The 21735-nt window shown below is 49.5% G+C and overlaps 1 protein-coding gene across 2 annotated transcripts in view; it reads right to left on the bottom strand.

The window, feature by feature from the left end:
* Positions 1–17839: 17839 nt before the first annotated feature.
* The window catches only part of LOC119455678 (cholinesterase), an 87056-nt gene continuing 83160 nt past the window's right edge, over positions 17840–21735 (bottom strand). For both annotated transcript variants that reach the window (XM_037717104.2, XM_037717103.2), the window contains exon 3: positions 17840–20471. In XM_037717104.2, the coding sequence (XP_037573032.1) occupies positions 20294–20471 (178 nt within the window). In that variant the 3' untranslated portion in view covers positions 17840–20293. The remainder of the gene's footprint in view (positions 20472–21735) is intronic.

Here is a 21735-nt window from a genome sequence, read left to right on the forward strand (position 1 = left end):
CCCGAAATAGTTGCCTGGCAATTAGCGGTTGAGCGTAGGAGGAATGAACAGAAGAAGGCTAAACGTGCTGCGGAGACACTGGAGCAAAGGGACGAACGTCTAGCAAAGCAACGTGACGTTGAGCAAAAATAAGTATGCATGTGCCACATAATACGTATACCGCGTGTGTGTCATTGGAGCAGCAGTAAGCATGACAACCAAGCTAATCCTTGACAACCTAGACAACCAGAAAAGCTAAGAATAATCAGCTGAACCTTTGCTAACGCTACGTATATCCTGGCATAGCCGAGCTAAGCCACTGCAACTTTTTTCTGTGACGCTGTAATTGCTTTCCGCTTTTGTCAGCGCACGACTGGCGTAAGCAACGACGTACTCGGAGTAACCAGGCTTGCGCTGTGCAAGGACAGCACCAAGGCCAATACCACTGGCATCGGTATGCACTTCAGTTGCGGTGGTGGGGTCGTAGTGTCGCAGTATAGGCGGAGACGTCAGGAGACGGCGTAAGGTCACGAACGCGGTGTCGCATGCAGGAGACCAGGAGGATAGGTCGTTGGCGCCACTTAAGAGTTGTGTCAGAGGTGATATAATCGAGGCAAAATTGCGAACAAAGCGTCGGAAGTAAGAACAGAGGCCGATGAAGGCGCGGAGTTCTTTGAGTGTCTTAGGTTTAGGAAACTCTGCCACAGCGCGAAGTTTTGAAGGGTCGGGGCAAATGCCGTCTTGGGATACGACGTGACCTAGAATCATGAGCTTCCGCGCGGCGAACTGGCAATTTTTCAAGTTCAGTTGCAGGCCTGCGTTGGTCAAGGACGTCAACACTTGCCTAAGGCGGAGAAGATGCGTGCTGAAATCAGGGGCGAACACAACGATATCGTCGAGGTGGCATAAACACGTGCTCCATTTTAGGCCACGCAATATATTGTCCATCATTCGCTCAAACGTAGCAGACGCATTGCATAGGCCAAATGGCATCACATTAAATTCGTATAAACCATCTGGAGTAATGAATGCGGTTTTAGGGCGATCAACTGCTGACATCGGGACCTGCCATTAGCCCGAGCGTAAATCCAACGAAGAGAAGAATTCAGCGCCTTGCAAGCTGTCCAGAGCGTCGTCAATGCGCGGTAGAGGGTACACGTCTTTTCGCGTTATCTTATTAAGACGGCGATAATCGACGCAGAACCGAATGGAACCATCTTTTTTGTGACGAGAACCACCAGTGATGCCCACGCGCTATGGGAAGGTCGAATGACGCCTCGCTGAAGCATGTCGTCGACGTGCTCACTCACTGATCACCTGACGCTCCTTGGCTGAGACGCGGTACGGGCGCTGCCGCAAAGGCGCGTTGGAGCCAGTGTCGATGTGGTGGCTGACGGTTGACGTGCGGCCCAGAGTAGGCTGAGCGACATCAAAAGAAGAGCGGAACTGGGCAAGCAGGTGAAGAAGCTGGGAGCGCTGCTCGGAAGTAAGGCCGTCGGCAATGAAAGGTGTGAATAAGTCAGGTGATGGCGGAGCAGAAGTGGAAAGTGCACAGAAGTCAGTGAGCTCTGCATGCGAAGCATCCGGCACGTCGGTAATAAACATGTCATAGGCGGAACACGGCCAAGTGTTTCGCCGCAAAGAGCCTTCAGGGCTGTAGGAAGGGGACTGCAGACAACGATGGAGCTGAAACCGGCTGAAATGTCAAGCGTGGCGAAAGGGAGGGGAACATCTTTGCGGGTTATGAAGAGTTCCGAAGGAGTGAAGAGGACAGCGCCTTCAGAGACAGCGCCACAAAAGACGGGAACAACGGCAGACGAGTACGGCGGTATGGCGATGTCTTCCCGAAGGACTCGCTTAGCGGGAAGAGAAGTGGCGTCGACGAGGGGCACGTCACACACAGGTGATAATTCGACTTCAGCACGCGCACAGTTGATGACAGAGTTATTTCGCGAAAGACAGTCCCACCCGAGTATCACGTCGTGAGAGCATGACTGCAGAACCACAAACTCCACAATATAGAGAACGCCCGGAATAATAACTCTAGCTGTGCATGCTGCTGAAGGCCGAACTGGCTGGGCGATTGCTGTGTCAAGAGAAAACCCAGAAAGTGGCGTCGTAACTTTTCGTAAAGCGCGAGAGAGGCGTTCGTTTAGGACAGACACGGCTGCTCCAGTATCAATTAGCGCAACGGTAGAGACGCCGTCAACAGTAAGGTCGACAACTTTCGCAGGCCACAATGGAGGACTTGTACAGATCGATGGCGACGCAGTTCCTGCCTCCTGAACTGCGGCGCTTAGTTTTCCTCTTGCGTGGGTGAAGGGCGCCGACGCATCGGGGATAACGAGCGGCGACGCGGGGAAGGTGAACAACGTGTAAGGACCGGGCGCTCGGCTGGTGGCCTGTTCGACTGCCGACTAAAAGAAGTGTCATGGAAAGGTTGCACGTCGGCGTAGGGATGCGACTGCGCAAAGCCATCAGAGTGCAGCATGCGGCGGCGGCAGAGTCGTGCAACATGGCCGGGAATACCGCAGGCATAACATACGGGCCTGTTGTCTTGCGTACGCCAAGGATTAGCAAAGGCAGGAGGAGGTTGATGAACGGGATGATGAACGGGTGGTAGCGGCCGTGGATATAGCGCAACGAGTGGTTGACGAGGAGGCTGCGCGCCGACGGATGCGTAAGTAAGTGGCGCTGTGACAGGGTACTGCTGATGCTGCATTGGTAGAGCCTCAGCAACTTGGTCTTCAATAACCCACCGGAGCGTCGGAGCGAGCTGTGTAGGAGGCTGTTGCGGCAGCGGCTGCTGTTGGGGTAGCTCAGCTAAGGGTAGTAGAGAAAGCTGTCGTGCGACTTCCTCCTGCACGAAAGCTTGGATTTGTGTGAGCAGGGGGGAGCGATCAGAGAATACTGTCATGGAAGAGAGGGTCTCGTCAGCCACTGAGGGGCGCCTGGTCAAATCGCGCTGCCTCCTCAACTCGTCGTAGCTTTGGCACAAGTTTATGAGCTCTGCTCGGACTCTTGGCGATCAACATTTGGAAGATGTCATCGGCGATGCCCTTCAAAATGCGCTTCAATTTGTCATTTTCGGGCATAGAAACATCCACACGTTTGCATAGGTCGAGAACATCTTCGATATAACAGGTGAATGTTTCACCGGGTTGTTGAGCTCGCTCTCGTAACCGCTGCTCGGCGCGCAACTTGTGGACGGCGGGGCGACCGAACACTTCAGCGAAACTGGTCTTGAACGCGGACCAGGACTGAAAGTCGGCTTCGTGACTTTTAAACCAGAGGTGAGCCACTCCCGCAAGGTAGAAGATGGTGGCATTTAACTTGGCGGTATCATTCCAACGATTGTGCAAGCTCACCCGTTCATAGGTAGACAACCAGTCATTGACGTCTTGCTCATCCGTACCGCTGAAAACCGCGGGATGGCGGAGCGGGAGAGCGCCAGAGCAGGCAACGGAGGGTGGCGGCGACGTCGGCTGGGGAGAGTCAGGCATGACGGAAGGCAGAGTCCGAGACTGGAGTTCCAGGGTGTAAATGTTCTTGTTTACCCAGCACCTCCACCAATTGTCAAGGGGTGTACTGAACAGTTCAGATGGTAGCGTCTGTTCGTAATCGAAAAGGCAGGTGACGCAAAGCAGGAACAGCTGGTTGCACGAACGGCTCCCACTCGTGCTAAGCACTGGCGATCCGGCTGGCCTTGTCCGTGTGCTCTTCTTCTTCATTACATTAGTATAATTTTAGTGCTTTGCTTACCGATAGCTTGGTTTACATCATCTGGCCAATTTATGAGAAGTATAAAAACAACGCGACCTTAACGTTAATAGTGCTTCCGATTTTATTAAGCAATATATGGAGAGTTTAGAATGTTTTCTTTTAGTCTTAACGTTTTTTTTTAGTTATATCACTAGTGTCAGTATTCGGCTTATTCAAGAGCATTGAGGTGTATATTACTTGCACGATAAATTCAAAGACATAATTGATCGAATTATCAAAGTTTCACTAATTACTTCAGTGCGCATATTGAAATTACCCTAAAGAAAACATGAACTGATTATGCAGCACGCCATAGTGGGGACTCCAGATTAATTTCGACCACCAGGGGTTCTTTAGCCTGCACCCAATGCACTGTACACGAGCGTTGAAATGAACCTGCTGGAGGCAGTGAATTCGCAAGGAATATCAACTTAGCGGGAATTCTGAGGCTTGCATCGGTTTCCCAAACTGTGCAACGAAGAGCCTTGTTGTTCCGGAAGACTTTTGCTGTGCACAGGGTGTGAGGGCGTTTTGTTGTAAGTGTGTGGACAGCATATGTTGCCAAATATTTATTGGTGCTTATCGCTATAGTTCAAGGTGCTAATATCAAAATACGTTCCAAGTGGATGCGCCTTGAGAACTCACCTGCTTCAGATGGTAAATTGCGACATGTGTCCTGATGTGATTAACTACGATATTATACTGTTGCATTTTTTTTAATTTAGTCAGCACTAATACACTGGGTTTTTTTCTTGCAAGCAATACCTACCTCTGAGTAATCCGGCTCAAGGAATAGGATTGCGTACACTGCGGAAAGCTATGTCCAAAAATGCTGTTCAGATTAACGAGAAAGAGGCAGTATCCGATGCATACATTGGATAACTGCGCACTTACTGAGGTCTGTTCCCTCTTGTGAGCCTATCCGCGTGCCTGCTTCAATTATCTGAAGGTTCGCTCTGTGACAGAGCCTATGAAACACCGTCGATGGCCTGCATTCAACAAACACTCTACCTGAGCTGAAAATCTGTGCGACAAGTTTTTGAGAAGGCACAACTTTTTCGGAAGGCGACAAATTTCAGAAGGCATGGAGTTGAATTTATTTCCACGTTGAATGGAGGAACGCAGTGTAATCTCTTGAAAGAATTCAAGAGTATCAGCCTCGCTATTCCCCATTTAACTACATATAGTCTAACTTTTATATCGCGATATCCAATTTTACAAAATTTTTGATTCCCCGACACATTTTCATACAGCCTAATGCGTTGAAAACATTAACGCAGCGATGTGACCCTTAATGTCTCGTACAATTCAACAAAGTTTTGGTGGCAAATATGAGTAAAACACATGTAAAATATGGGTACGCATGCATTCGGTTCAAGTAACGGACGCCATTGATCTGTTAAAAAGGTTTTCCACTCATGAAACGTAAAACACGCCTAACGGCTTGCCGTCTACGATTAGTGTCTTAGGACCCTCACCAGAAATATCCCCCAAGCTTGCTGGACCAATCTGGGTGAGTACCTAGGCAGCGACCACGCGCTGCTAGCCGCCACTCTCCATGGCCTTGAATACAAAGTCAGGATAGGCGCTGCTCGCCTCACGGATTGGACCAAGCTGCGGGAGATAAGAGAAGAAAGAGCTACAAACTAACAGAGCCAACAGCTTCAGTCAATTAAGGACTGGATCACTCAGCTTCACCAGGATGTGAAGGCGCATACTAAAATACTTGAAACATCCACTACCACTCCGAGCATCGACGCTCGCTTGCTCCACATGTGGGAAGCCCGGCGTAGCCTGCTGAAGCGTTGGAAAAGGCAAAGATTAAATCGCAAGCTCAAGAGGCGAATCACACTACTCACACAAGAGGCTGAGGAATACGCTAACACACTATGCCACGAAAATTGGCTATCCCTCTGCGACAGCTTGAGAGGAAGACTGAGTACTTCCAAGACGTGGAAGTTGTTGAGCTATTTAACCAACCCGGCCAGCAGCAAAACGGAATCCCACCACAATACGGCCCGAGTAATCCACCAATTCCCAGGAAACGAGGCGGACCTCCTTTTGACTCTCAAAGCCCAGTACTTCCCCACACAGCCATCGGAGCCTCTGCCACCCTACACCGGCACCCCAAATGAGCTCCTAGATGAGGACATTCATCTACATGAAGTAACAGGGGTGATAATGGGCTTGAGACGCCACACAGCCCCGGGAATGGATTAAAGGCACTTGTCAATCTTGACAACTCCTCGCTACTAGAGCTTACCGCTCACCTTAACGAAGTATGGAGGGAAGGAAACCTTCCCGAGGACTGGAAAATGGCCGAGGTTCTTCTGATACCGAAGCCTGGCAAACCACTAGCCATTGAGAACCTACGACAAATCTCCCTCACTTCGTGTAGGAAAGCTCCTAGAGCACATCGTTCTCAATCGGCTACAACCATTCCTGGAGGACTCGAAGAAACTTCCAACGACGATGATAGGATTCCGTCCACACCTCTAAACTCAAGACATCTTACTTCAGCTGAAAGAGGAGGTGATTGTACCAGCGACACGCAACTCCCCCACGGCTATCCTCGCCTTCGGCTATCTTAAAGGGGCGTTTGATAACGTCAAGCATACAGCAATCTTACAGAGGCTAAACACGCTGGACTGTGGGGCCAGGACGATTACTATATCAGAGATTTCCTCTCAGATAGAAAAGCCATCCTAAAGGTCGGGGACCAAGCCACAGACCCCTTTATACTGGGCGGGCGCGGCACACCACAGTGCGCAGTATTATCCCCTCTCCTTTTCAATATCGCCCTAATAGGCCTCCCGCCGCTCCTCGATAACATCCCGGGGATCCGGCATGGCCTATATGCCGACGACATTACTATCTGTTCATCCACAGGGTCCATCGGGGCAATGGAGAGTCGCTTGCAGGAAGCGGCAGACGTGGTGAGCGACTATGCTAAGTCATGCGGCCTCTGCTGCGCCCCCCAAAAGTCGGAGCTACTACTGGTCTCACCGCGAAAGAAGCATGCATCCGACTCACCCACTGTCAACACACAACTGGAGGGACACACCATCGTTCCGTCTCAGAGCGTAAAGATATTGGGAATGGTTTTCCAGTCGGATCGCACCAACACAATAATAATTAACAAGCTTGAGAATACAACAGCCCAAGTTACCCATATGATCCGGCGAATAACAACCAAGACAAGAGGCATGGGGGAGGCGGATACGCTTCGGCCTGTCCAAGCCTTCGTCGTGTCTCGAATAAGTTACGCTATTCCATATGCACTACTGAACGCGACGAAATTCGCAAAATCAACACAATGATCAGAAAGGCATATAACCAGGTGATGGGCCAGCCGATCAGTACGTCCACAGAACGCCTACTACGACTAGGCGTGCACAACACGGCCGAGGAGCTGATCGAGGCACATGTATCCAGTCAGCGAACGAGGTTGGCGGTTACGGAAGCGGGGAGGTCCATCCTCTTACGCCTGGGGCTATCTGGTTTTCTCAGCCATCCGCCGCCTCAGACTGTTAGCTTACCCCATGCCATCCGGAGCAACATCACCGTACCTCCTCTACCTCGCAACATGCACCCAGTGCACCCCGCACAGCGAAGGGAGGCCCGGGATCGGGCCATACACAAGCGATACGGGACTTCACCCTCTACAGCCTACACGTGTGCGGGGTCTTACCCCAGACGCGCAGCCACAACAGCCACCGTAATCTTAAACAAAGAACATCGGAGCAGCATTTCGCTCAACCGATACAATCCCCTCCAAGCCGAGGAAGCGGCCATAGCCCTCGCGCTCTCCCAAACACAGGTTGAAGTCATAGTGACCGACTACCAACAGGCGTGCCGCAACTTCGCTAGCGGCAGAATCCACGCCACTACGCTCAAGATCATCAATCAAAAGCCGCCAACCAGATCAGTCATGATCATCTGGGCGCCAGCTCATCACGGCATTCCTGACAACGAGGTCGCAAACCACGTGGCTCGAGATGTGACCCACCGAGCCGACGCCGAGGAATCTGAACCCAAGCGCATGCACCCTCTAGTCTCATACCAAGACATCACACAACACTACAAGCTAACCCGCAGAACATATTGTTACGCGAACGAAGGATTGAGTACTGGAGACTATTTACAAAATATATTTACACAGGATAGCTGCAGCGCTGGCCAGTTCAGCCGACAGCTCGAGAGCAAAGCGCAATTCGTCTTCTTCGTCTGGGCGCCCGCGCGCATCGTCCATAGGAAACACGCAATATGCATGTATCATTATCCCCGGCGGCAGAAGCACCGTCCCGGTGCATCTAAATGTCAGTGGGTACAGGAGGGTAATATGGTTTTAGGCGTGCGACATGCACAACGTCAGTGGAAGTCGGGGCAGATGGGGCACTGGTACTGACTGGGGCGATTTCATACGTAACTGGAGTCACGGCACGCAGCACTCGATATGGGCCTGTGTACCGAGACAGGAGTTTTTCAGACAGGCCAACGTGACGAGTCGGTGACCACAGGAGTACCAGAGATCCAGGCGAAAAGTGAACGTCTCTGTGATGTCGATCGTACAAACGCCGCTGGTTCGCTTGGGAGGTCAGGAGGCGAGCGCGGGCAATTTCGCGAGCTTGGGCAGCCCTGGTGATGGCGTGAAGTGCATATTCGCTGGTCTCTGCTGCGGCGGTTGGAAGGGATGTGTCCAGTGGCAATGTGGGTTCTCGGCCAAACAACAGAAAGAACGGGGAATAGCCGGCAGTGTCGTGGCGCGAAGAGTTATATGCAAATGTGACATACGGTAGGACGAGGTCCCAATCAGTATGGTCAGACGAGACATACTTTGCAAGCATGTCTGTCAGGGTTCGATTGAGACGCTCCGTGAGACCATTGGTCTGTGGATGGTAAGACGTAGTCAGCTTGTGCCTGGTTGAGCAGGACTGCAGTATGTCGGCGATGACTTTTGAAAGGAATGTCCGACCACGGTCAGTGAGCAGTTGGTGTGGAGCTCCATGCTGCAGAATCACGTCGCGTAAAAGAAAATCGGCGACATCTGTGGCACAGCTTGTTGGAAGCGCTCTGGTGATGGCGTAGCGCGTGGCGTAATCTGTCGCCACAGCGACCCACTTGTTGCCAGACGTTGATAGAGGGAAAGGGCCAAGTAAGTCCAAGCCAACGCGAAAGAACGGCTCCAAAGGAATGTCGAGCGGTTGAAGGCACCTGGCAGGGAGCGTCGATGGTGTTTTCCGCCGCTGGCATTTATCACACGCCGCAACGTATTTCCGTACGGAGCGGGCGAGGCCTGGCCAAAAGAAGCGTCGGCGAATCCGGTCGTAGGTGCGGGAGACGCCGAGGTGACCTGCCGTTGGAAAGTCATGAAGTTCTTGGAGAACAGCTGACCGGAGGTGCCGAGGAATGACGAGGAGTAGGGCAGGACCGTCGGGGCGGACGTTGTGGCGGTATAATACACCATCCCGGAGAACAAACAAATGAAGGGACGAATCAGAAGGCGTAGATTCCAAACGATCAATGATGGCGCGCAAGGTGGCATCACGGCGTTGCTCGTCGGCGACTTGTGGCAGCCGAGAAACCGAGAAAACGCAAGCGTCGGCATCGGTGTCAGGGTCGGCGGGTGGTTCGTCCACTGGATAGCGTGATAAGCAGTCTGCGTCTTGATGTAGGCGGCCCGACTTGTAGACTACCGCATAGGAAAATTCTTGTAGCCGCAGAGCCCAGCGACCAAGCCGGCCGGTAGGATCCTTGAGTGAGGAAAGCCAGCAGAGCGCGTGGTGGTCCGTGATTACAGAGAAATGCGTGCCATACAAGTACGGGCGGAATTTAGAAACCGCCCAGACGAGGGCCAGGCATTCACGCTCTGTAATCGAATAGTTGCGCTCCGCTGCTGTGAGGAGGCGGCTAGCGTAGGCGATAACACGATCGCGTCCCTGTTGGCGTTGGGCTAAGACGGCTCCGATACCGTGACCACTGGCATCGGTACGGACCTCTGTAGGCCAGGACGGGTCAAAGTGGGCCAGAATAGGCGACGTGGTGAGAATGTTGGTCAGGTGGGAAAACGCGGCAGTTTGAGCGGGACCCCAGGTAAACGGCACGTCCTTCTTCAGAAGATCCGTAAGAGGTCGGGCAATCGCTGCGAAGTCTTTAATGAACCGTCGGAAGTAGGAGCAGAGTCCTACAAAACTTCGGACGTCTTTGACAGACTGAGGTACAGGAAAAGACGTGACAGCACGAATTTTCTCCGGGTCTGGTTGAATACCGGAAGCGTCGACGAGGTGGCCCAGCACTGTAATCTGCCGACGACCAAAGTGACACTTCGAGGAATTTAGTTGGAGCCCAGCCTCGCGAAAGACTTGAAGAACAGCTGATAAGCGCTCGAGGTGTGTCTCAAACGTAGGTGAAAATACGAGAACGTCGTCTAGGTAGCAAAGGCATGTTGTCCATTTGAACCCTTGAAGCAAAGAGTCCATCATACGCTCGAATGTGGCTGGGGCGTTGCACAGACCGAATGGCATAACTTTGAATTGATAAAGACCATCAGGGGTGACAAATGCGGTCTTCTCTCGGTCCCTTTCATCCACAGAAATTTGCCAATAACCAGACCGAAGGTCTATTGATGAGAAGTAGTTGGCACCGTGGAGACAATCGAGGGCATCGTCAATGCGAGGCAAGGGATAGACATCTTTTTTAGTAATTCGGTTTAGATGACGATAATCTACGCAGAAGCGCCACGTGCCATCTTTCTTTTTAACAAGCACAACGGGCGACGCCCAAGGGCTCGACGAGGGTTCAACAATGCCTTTGGCAAGCATCTTGTGCACTTCATCTTGAATAACCTTACGCTCTGAAAGAGAAACTCGATATGGCCGGCGATGAATAGGACTGGCATCACCAGTATTTATGTGGTGCTTAACATTTGAAGTCTGGCCCAACTGTCGATTGTTGAGGTCGAAGATGTCTTGGTACGAAACCAAAAGGCGACACAGAGCTGCTGCTTGCTCAGGCAATAGGTCCGCAGCAATCATGGGACTAAAGGTTTCGTCACGGCAAATAGCATCCTGTGGACATGGTGAAGACTCGGAGCAGCCGTCTACGGAAAACGCCGTGACGTGGTCATCTCCTATAGCGCGCAGCGTTGCAACCGATATGCCTTGGGGTAGAACTTGCTTTGTTAGTCCAAAATTGACGACGGGAAGGCATGTCCGGTTATCGACGACGGTTACGACGGAGTGGGGCACAGTGATATCGCGCAGCAAAAGGACATCAGGAACAGGAGTAGCGACGTAATCACCATCGGGCAGAGGGAAAGATGATAGCAATTCGACGAAAGTCAAGGTTTTAGGCGGCAGGCGGACGAAGGCGGTCGGACTAAAGTTGTTCGGCAGTTCAGCACGAATATGCGCGAGTAGAGGAAGTTCGAGGCAAAGGGTACCGGTAGAACAGTCGATCAAAGCTGAATGCACCGTAAGGAAGTCTAGTCCGAAGATTAGGTCATGGGGACAATTGGTCAGCACTGTAAAAAGAACTGGAATGTGGCGGTCGGCGATACTGATCCGGGAAGTACACATTCCAGTGACGGCAACAGTGCTGCCATCGGCGACGCGTACAGCTCGTGTAGTAGCAGGCGTGAGAACCTTTTTCAATCGACGACGGAGGTTATTACTCATTATGGACACCTGGGCTCCAGTATCTATTAACGCCGTCAAAGGGACACCGTCGACGTGGACATCAAGTAAGTTCTGGTTCGTTGGGAGCGTCAATGGGGGATTTTGACACGACGAAGATAATGCAGCGCTACCCCCAGGAGCTGCATGGTCTAGTTTTCCGTCCGGGAAGACCCATAATTGGTCGGCGACGAATAGCGGCGTGGCTGGGGCGACGGGGACCGACGGCGCAGAGGTGACGGTGAGCGAGCGGGACGACTGTCATCGATGGATACGTCAGAGGTAGAAGGCATACGGCGAGGCGAGTAGCGGCGAGGGTCGGCATATGGGCGCGGAGACGGGGAGAAGTAGCTCGAATACGGCGATATCCAGGAGGTGCGGCAGTGGCGAGCGACGTGGCCAATGCGGTGACAACGGAAGCAAATGGGCTTGTCATCCGGAGTTCTCCACTCTGTAGGGTTGCGGTATCTGGGAGGGGAATACAGATTGGTGCTAGGCGCAGCTGTCGGCACCAGTCGGGCGTCAGGTCGCGAGACGGAGCAGGCAGCAGGAAAACCGAGGTTGGCAAATTCTTGCCGCACAACTTCCTGAATGAGGGAGATCGCCGGGGCTGGTTGGTCAATGGTGGGGTCAACTGGGCGCGGATGGAACGGGGCAGGACTTACAGCCTCGAGCTCGCGGCGAACAATACGTGTGACGGTCTCATTGGACGGGGGTGAAGCGGTAATGGCGACGCAGGAGGACGTCGCAGCCGTGTTAGGGAGCCGGGAGAACTGCGGAATGACGCGGCGGCTTTTGGCGAGCTCAAAGCGGCGGCATTCCTTGATAATGACGTCGATGGTGGACACATTGTTGAATATCAACAAGTTGAACGCATCGTCCGCGATCCCTTTGAGAACGTGGCCTACCTTGTCAACTTCGACCATGTTCGCGTCGACTTTTCGGCAAAGAGCGAGCACGTCCTGTATGTACGAGACATACGATTCAGTAGAAGACTGCACTCGAGTAGCAAGCTCTTTCTTAGCAGCCAGCTGCCGACCGGTCCGATTTCCAAAAAGGTCGCGGAGCTTCTCCTTGAAAGCATCCCAGCTGGAGATCTCCTCCTCGTGTGTCCGGAACCAGACACGAGGCGTTCCGTCCAAGTAGAAGAGGACGTTCGCGAGCATAATGGTAGGGTCCCAGCGGTTGTTGCGGCTAACAAGCTCATACATGCCGAGCCAGTCATCAACGTCGACATTATCTTGGCCGGAGAATATGCCAGGATCGAGGGGAGTGGCAACCGTGACGTACGTTGTGGGTGGAGTCGGAGTAGTAGGAGCAGATGAGGTCTCGTCAGCGGGAGCCATGGTGGAAAGCTGGACGGTGCGGCCGCTGCGGAGCTCCGTGGCGAGGACGGGGAACGGCACGCTCCACCAAAATGTTACGCGAACGAAGGATTGAGTACTGGAGACTATTTACAAAATATATTTACACAGGATAGCTGCAGCGCTGGCCAGTTCAGCCGACAGCTCGAGAGCAAAGCGCAATTCGTCTTCTTCGTCTGGGCGCCCGCGCGCATCGTCCATAGGAAACACGCAATATGCATGTATCAATATGCACCCCCACACAAGTCACTACCTAGAGAGCAGGAGCGATTCCTCCGAGCTCTACAGGTTAATACATTCCCCCACCCAACCAGAAACCACCCCATAGGCCCTACACAATTCTCTCCGCAATGCCGCTTCTGCGCAGAGCCCGGGTCCCTCAGGCACATAGTAGGGGGTTGCAGAGAGGCGCCACTCAATCGTCCGAGCCCTTACCACACAAACAAGCTTTGGGAGAGAGCCTTGGCCAGCTCCGACCTCGAAGATCAGCAACGGCTGATTGCGAGGGCCCAGGACGCGGCCCGAGCTCAAGGCATTCTGGAATGAGGACACCTCTCCAAAGCTGCATTTACATAATAAAGATGTTTATTCTCTCTCTCTCTAGTGTCTTAGGTCCGTGCGCTGCGGAGAAATTGTTAAAGTGAAGCTTTATATGTTTGTTATGGCTAGGCGAAATCGCCTGTGTACAGAAAACTATCATCATCAGCATTGGCTAGAGCGTCGTCGTCTTCTTTCGCAGCTGGCTCGTTGGCGCCCCTCGGGTTACGCTCGTGCTCGTGCCACTGCTCCCGCGTTCGTCGTCGTCGTCGTCTGCTTCCACAGCTGGCTGCGTTGCCGCTCATCATTAATGCAATCGTAGAATTATAGTTCTCTTCTGTCGCCGTAATGGGGAGGCCGCGTTTACGGGGGTATGAGCCATTGCTTAAGGAGGTATGAGCCATTCATTGTCTTAAGTCACGGACATATTTAATTCTGAAGTAATTTAATTTCGAAAAATTGCAAGCGGCAATGGCAGGCGAATGCTGCTAACCACGCTGCCGAGCAAACTCGAGACATTCGAACGCAAGCGACAACGGTGGATTGTGGGCATATCGTCAGTGACGTCGTTCTCTCCATCGCAGCCGAATGTGTGTGTAACCTAATAATTGAGAAATACTTTAATGAACCCTCGGGATTAACCAGGTGATAGACACTGGGGCCGCTCGTTTCAGCTTCGCTGGTTAACCATCTTCACGGAGTGGAAGGGCCGACGAATTTGCTAGTTTTTTTTTTTTGCTCTTTAATAATATATGTTTTTCGCACGAGCTTTATAAGTGCGAACAGTTGAACTTATTTCTCACTTTAGTGAAATAATTGTGGGGGGTGCTGCTGATTTTGTTAAATCGAAGTTTAACTGGTTTACCTGGTTTAACTGTAGCTAAGAGTGGCCTGACGAAAAGGGCAACAACAACGTATTGGATCGTGTATGCATAAAGCACGCGCACACGCGTGGTTAACGTAAGAACAATATTTGGTGTCATAGAAACCTAGGTCAATATATTTTATCTATCGGAATTAAGATCTGAGAAAAAGAAGCAAAAAAAGAAAAAAGAACAAAACACTTAACACAGGGGATGTACGCGTTAAACGGTTTCTTTGTGCGAATTTAAAGGGCCCCTCGCCCCATTGCAAATTTTAGTTTTACACTGGAAGCTGTAAAACGCCGTCCAAGGAGCTCTTCAACAAAATAATTTTTGACATCCGTTCATTACTGAAGGAATTTGAATTGAACAACTTTATTGAGGGTCCTGCGAAGTTAAGTCGGGGCGGGTCTTAGCCCCGGCCTAGGCTTCGGCTGCCAGCTCTTGGGCTCGGGCGGCTTCCTCGGCTCGCTGGACGGCCCAGAGTTGATCTTCTAATGTGGAGCTGAGCAGAGCCGCCTCCCAGCGCGCCCTGTCCTCGTGGTTCCTGTTTATTTCGTCGTTTAAACTCGAGCATTCCCATAGCACGTGTCACAGATTGGCCCTGGCATCGCATGCCCTACATTTATCCGTCGAATAAAGATCTGGGAAACATAGACGAAAGATCACTGGATTTGGGTACGTGTGTGTTTGCAGTTGTCTCCACGCAACTGCCTGCTTCTTACTTAATTTGTTATGTGGTGGTGGGTATTTGCGTCTACTGAGCTTATAGTGCTGCGTTATTTCATTATAGCTAGTCATACGTTCCCCCCACTCCCACTCCCCCACACATGTGGCATCGGCCAAGGCTTCCGCAACGGCTCGGTTCGTGAGCTCTCGAGCCGCCGCGTGTGCCGCCTCGTTGCCGGCCAGTGGGGTGCGGGTGTGTGCGGGCGTCGATATGATGAACGTGTCGCTTTTGTTTCGGATTTTGCCCCCGTTATTCCTTAGTATTCGCAGTGCCTCTCGGGAGGCCCGGCCGTTAGCATAGTTACGTATCGCTGTTTGCGAGTCGCTGATGACTATTTCGGCCTCGGTGGTGGCCACTGCGAGGGCAATGGCCACCTCCTCGGCTGTCTCGACATGTGGGGTTTGCACCGTAACGCTCGTCTTGCATTTGCCTTCGCAATCGACTGCCGCGGCCACGTAGCCGCGCCTGCGTGCATATCGGGCCGCGTCCACGAAGACCGCTTCTTTGCAGTTGCCGAATTTCCTTTGCAGGTCGTGCGCTCTCTTGTTTCTTCTATCGACGTGATGTTCCGGATGCATGTTTTTGGGTAACGGCGGAACTACTATTCTGTCTCTCACCGTCGCGGGTACGTCTGCCTTTTATACTGAAGGAGATAGAAAAAAATTAACTGTCGATGATGATGATGATGATTTATTGGCATGCCCTTTGAAACGGGGCGGCGACAAATAGTCACCTAGCCTGCTTGATTTAATCAGGTATACTATACATGTTCTTTATCTAGCATTTTTGTGTACCTCTCATTATTCTTTTTCAATTTACCTTTACCGCTACCTATGATTTTGAGAGATCAGGTCGTATTCATCTTTTCGCTGCTTTTTTTTTCACCAGTACTCTAATCGTCTCTTGCTTATCTCTACGGCTTATCTGTTGATGTTTCCTTCCACTTTAAACCCAAGCGCTTCTGGGAGTTGCAAGTTACCTAGCTACGGTTCTCGCTGGGTGGATCCCGTCGCATTCCATTAGGATGTGCTGAGTGGTCTCTGGACCTTTACTGCAGCATACACATGCCTCATCTAGTTCCGAATATTTGCTCCGGTATGTTTTGGTCCTTAGGCAACTGGCTCGAGCCTCTGTTACCATTAACAGTCCCTCTAGGAGCGTTCCTAGACCGTGTTTCTTCCCTGGCTTCTCCCATACCGGAGCCAAGGGGCGTACCAATGCGTCGAGCTCCATCTCCTGTTTTAATGCGACAGCGTTTAGGGCCCCGTGTCGCAGAAACTCCGGCGTTGGCAACCGGAGTGTGATCGCGGGTGGCGGAGAAAATCATCCAACCACATCGACCGCGCAGGCCCTCCACGTGGTGCAAGGTTTTGGTGAACAAAAATTGAATTTCTCACAGTGAAATCTTTCAGAATGGTAAAGTACGACTTTACCATTCGGCGTCGGATTCGCCGTCAGATTGTTTACCAATCGGCGACGGATTGTAATTTGAATGTACGAGAAAACCTAATTCTGCTAGGAGAAAACTCAAACACAAACCCCTTTTCCAGCATTTCTACCAGACCTGCGCGCGTTAGGGCAACAGCAAACAATTAATAAAATAATAAGAAAGGTGCTAGGGCCTTCACATTTTAATATAAGGCCATGCACTTATATTGCCCCTGGAAAAAAGGTTTGTCTTTCCAGCAACGCATTTCAGTTTGAAAGTGAAGCCGACTTTAAGGGGATCAGTGTAAGCTTGGACTTTGTATGCTGGCTTTCCCACGTTCTGTGTTGCAGTGAATGAAGCCTACTTAACGTATGGGAACGATTCGATGCGAACGGGTCCCGATAACGCTATCGCGTTATCATCTATCATTGCAAGCTTAAGCGTCCTCCATTTTTTCCTTATCTTCCTTTTTTCGGCCTTGCGCCTTGCGCCTTGAGCATTGGTCGTTTAGTCATGACGACTAAGGAGACACGCACTGCGAATAGGCATTTGTGCGTGCAACCTAGATACTCTGGCTGGGAACGCGCTTCTTTGAGAGGGAAGGCGCGCGGCGTTTAGTTTGAAATTTCAGCCGTTCTCAACGCGCGCAGCGCCGTAATACTGGGCGGACATGCTCATCAGCGCATCATTTATGCGTTATACATTTGTTTGATTAAAATGGCCAAGCCTGGTGAGGAGCCTTTAAAGTGACAATGCCGAGAAGGACTCACGTGCTTTGATGGACGCCTCCATAGGTAAACACTTGTGTAATTTGTTGCCTTCCGACCTTCCGACCATGTATGTGTTATTTTACTTGTTACTTGTGGACTCAATTTACTACTTTGTTTACGCGCTGGCTGCGTTTCATTTCATATATACATAAGCGTGTATGTCTGAATTGACGTTCGTTGGGAGTTCAGCGCTTAGTCTTATTGATCCGTTTGTTCAACCATGTGCTTGTTATCATGGTGCATTGTCAACGAGCCCAAACCTATAGCCTTTCAGGAAAGTTTGTTATTAAAATATGGTGGCTTTTATATAAGCAGATAACCAGCCTGCTGCACTTGTACGAAGGTAGCGACATTTTAAGCGGATGAATTGACCACAGTGGGTGTCAATTAGTGTGTCTCGATGATGCGCGGTAGTACAAGCTGTCCTATGGAATTAATCGCAGTTACGTACATCTATTAAAAAGATGGAAGACAGACATTTGAATTCATATGTATAATTTACCAAGAAGTTACGTTTTTTTATTATAAATATTGCCATTGCAAAACCTCCGAACACACGTAGCATATATTTACTGCAACTTCACTGACAAATTCAGCCATCGCAGACTAAGACAAGCTGGAAGCGCATCCAAAATCTGAGAACGAAAAATGGACAGTTCATGTCACCTTTAGCTGGATAAGTTAAGGTGTAGAGCTGACGCCCACTAATAACTGGGTAGCCGTAATGAACCATTAACCGTCCGAGTTCTGCTGTCCAGACAACGTATTTTAGCCGAGCAGTCGGGAAACACGCTTGCTGGCTCAGGGTTGTCTTTCTTAGGAAATAAGATGGGAGCTTAATTCTGATGACACCAACTGCAAATTGCACTGACCAGAGATTGCGCGGGTGAGGGTTTTTTGCAGGTGGTGTCATTGTAAGCTTGTATGTCAAGACACGAACTCCGTGGGATGGTCACTTGATAGGACGTCATTTATACTTTTCTGACAGTGTAACTGCCTACCCGTTGCCATTGCATAAGTTTAAATACTCTTGAAAAAAAATGAAAAATCAAGAAAAAAGCAAAACGTGTACATGCATCTTTTCTCACTCTTAATAATAGCTGATGTCGTGGGAAAGTAACGCAAGCATGAACAGATTCATGCTCACTGAAACCACACTGCACATAATATAGCAACTGTGTCAGAGCAATTTAATCAGAGATAGTGACAACAATAACAGCAATAAATACAAAGCAGGAGCTATTTCTTTTTCTTCTGCTTTTCTACTACTCGAGTGTACTCTTTATTTTCACGCGGCGTCATGGCCAGATGACTGTTGACACATGTTCTGTGGATGCCTGGCATTTCTTGGTGCTGGCAGGGGCATCAGTGCCAAGTTCATGTTGCCGCCCGTTGTAATGATAGATGAATTTGTAAATGCGGTTAACAAACAGGGGTAATAGAATTGAAAGTCGAGACCACAGAGCGCTTACTTTCAAGTGGTATGTTTGAAAACTTTGTGGTCAGATATATACAGACAGAAATTGGTTTGTCTGTGTGTCTCGTCCTTCAATTTTATTGTCCTTATCTGTGGAGCGCATTTACATGACCGTGAACTCAACCAACTCGGCCAAATAATGGCGTTATGACAGATTTTCCATCAGCAATAGAGACCCATTAATCACAACACATGGGTTGAAAAACAACTCAGATCTGTATCTACTTCAGACGAGGCATAGAGAAATAAAGGCAAACTGAGACGTTACTTGCTGTTGGTGTATTCAAAAGTATTTTGGGTTGTGTAGCTTGTGATTAAATCGAAAAACAGATTATTATCGGCAAAGGACGTCGCACAATCGTGTAGTAAAGTAGTTCATAACGACTAAGGTTGCGTACTACAGATCGTTGTATTTGTTTCCCTTTTTGTGTGCATTCCTTTCTCAGAAAACCAAAAATGTGGCAGTATAGCTGCACCTTTTTATTACTCAACATCGATTAAGTTATCATTGTACGTTCTTCAACTGAATATAGGAGAATTCGCACTGTAAGCCAGAACACGCAATTTACTCGCTCAGCTCTTATTAGGCTTCTTAATTAAATCCAAGCCTCGTCAAGCTTCACTTACATGTATAAGCATGGCGTTGTTTCTTTTCTTTTTCTTCTCATCTTTTGCTGTTTGTTCGAACGTCAGCACACTGTAAAATCTGCCTACACTGCATTGCATTTCACATCCAAACACTTGCAAATGCAAGGCGCGATGCACACCCATGATTGACATTGTGTTTCCTTTACTAAGTATTGTGGAATTGTTATGCATTTACGGATTAGAAAGATTTAAACTGTTGATTTTGAGAGCCTTTATATTAGTGCCTGGTATTCTTCAGAGATGTCATGTTAAACTGAGATTTAATTCAACCTGTATTAGTGTATAACATGAATGTTAGTACGACTGACTGCTGGGGCATCGTATGGGCACTCAGACGCATAATTTACTGTTTTAGGCATTGAAAAGAAGTGCCCAGACGCTTTCTAAATGAAGCCTCTAATAATTTGCTGAATCGCCGTAAGAACGCGCACATTCAGTTATTCAGTTTTTAGCACCTCTCAAAAAGCGTAGTGAAGGCAATGGCGATCTTGTGCCAGAAAAATTACGAAACTGAGGAATATGAGCAACTGGAAATCATACTCAAATACCAAGATCGAAATGACATGAGCTAAGGAGCTAAGCGGAACTAAGCGCGAGTTGCGGCAGCGCATAGTCCTCCGTAAAGCTAGCATCCGTACTTCAAACCTATCAAACACAGGCATAAATTGAAGCCTCTAATTGAGCCAATAAAATAGAAAGAGTAGACATCTCTTCTGAGGAAGTTATCTGGCGGAAGAGCAAAAACTGGACGTTAGGCAAAGTACTGCGGACACGAGCCAAATGCCAGTCAGCGCGGAAGAGCTGCTAGGCCCAAGTGTAACAGAAAACTGCATGCTGTGACTACGAAGAATCCCTAAAACCCTCTCCAGGGCCTTCTTATGTTTAAACGCAGTAGCAGAGCACTAGGAGGAGAAAAAAAAACACTTTTTTCGTTTTTGTTCAGATCAAATCATTGAAGCGCATGTGTTAACGGGGGTGTTTGTCGCACAGTCAGATTGCGTCCGCGTGACTTTTGGTGGTGTACGGTACACTACTTTGCAGCGTGTGCAGAACGATGGCTTTCAGAGGCAGTCGGAGAGTTCACTTTGGAGGTTGGGCTTGTGTAGCGCCTCCCAGAAGCGGCACCGCTCCAGCTGCCGCAGCGTTTCCGTGTAGGTGCGGTTGTGGTCCAGGCTAACCACCTTGTGGTCCTTAGCATCGAATAGAGGCCACGCATCGCCCTCCACCATAGGCGGAACCCTGCAGCAGAGGACAACAATTGTTTAAATGAACCATGACCATAATTTTCATTATCATCGTACAAAATAAGCCTCCCGAAGGACGGAAAGTATCCAGTAAGACCAGCAGTTCCCAGACTTCTAACCACCTAGAACACATCGACGCGATCAAGGTTATTGACGGACTTTCTTTCGAAAGGATATGGGCAAAACACAAAGTGGAAGAAAGGGGGATGGCAGTAACAACGTGTCACATTTCTGTTTCCAGGACTGCGTTTTAGTTTAGCTGCCTGTCAGCTGCCTGACAGTCAGGGGTGTCGGGGTGGGGTTGCATAAAGGAAGGGAGGATGCTGACAGCCAGGTCTACTTAAAGTAAAAATGAAGCTTTCTGGTAGGTTTTAACATGAGTTTTGTTTGTGTTTTCCGAATACTCGGATTAGTAGATGTAGGCCATCAGAAATGCCTCGCCGTGCATTTAACTTCGACGCTGTCGCGTGGATATATGTTTGCGTATATGGGCTCTTCATTTTTCCTTTCAGTTAATTTCAATTCTTCCGGAGTTGTTGAGGAACAAATCTTGAGGAATTTAATTTCTGCGATGGAAAAGTTCGCTGAAGTTGCCATTTCACGAACTTTTTGTTCATATTAACAAAGATCGAGGTGGTCGAAAGTATTACGGTATTAGGTGTTTACTTCCCTAAGACGTTGCACAGGAATTACCACGTAAATCATATTGTTACGGGGAGATTACTTGAGGAAATTATGTTCAATAACAGCCACTCTTGAACGAAATCGTTATAGATTTCCGATGTCTGCAAAACTAGATATTTACTATGCCTTATTTTCATCCTACATAAATTATTCTCATTTAGCTTGGGGCACAACGACCGACAAAAGCCTTAGTAGTCTTTTAAGAACGCAAAAAAATTACGAATAATTATTGATCTTCCAAGGCTTCATTCCACTGAACAAATCTTCAAAAATCTAAAGGGCATTCCAGTAACTAATATGTACTCCTGCGCGAATATAAGCTTAGCATTAAGGAAAATCGTACGCTGTTTTTATACATATCTAACATAGAATTATTAGGCGACGCGGCCTATAACACAAGAAAAACTGACCGCTGGAAAGTTTCAAAATGTCGCACTAATTATGGATTTCAGATCCTAAGGAATAACCTGCCTCGACTGCTAAATGCACACATAAAAGCAGAAATAGCTGTTCTAGACCTAAACTTCTGTAGACTGAAGGCGTTGCTTTATTAACTCACATGCGCATGTTCCTAA

Source organism: Dermacentor silvarum, chromosome 6 (genome assembly GCF_013339745.2).
Source record: "Dermacentor silvarum isolate Dsil-2018 chromosome 6, BIME_Dsil_1.4, whole genome shotgun sequence".
Taxonomy (NCBI): Eukaryota; Metazoa; Arthropoda; class Arachnida; order Ixodida; family Ixodidae; genus Dermacentor; species Dermacentor silvarum.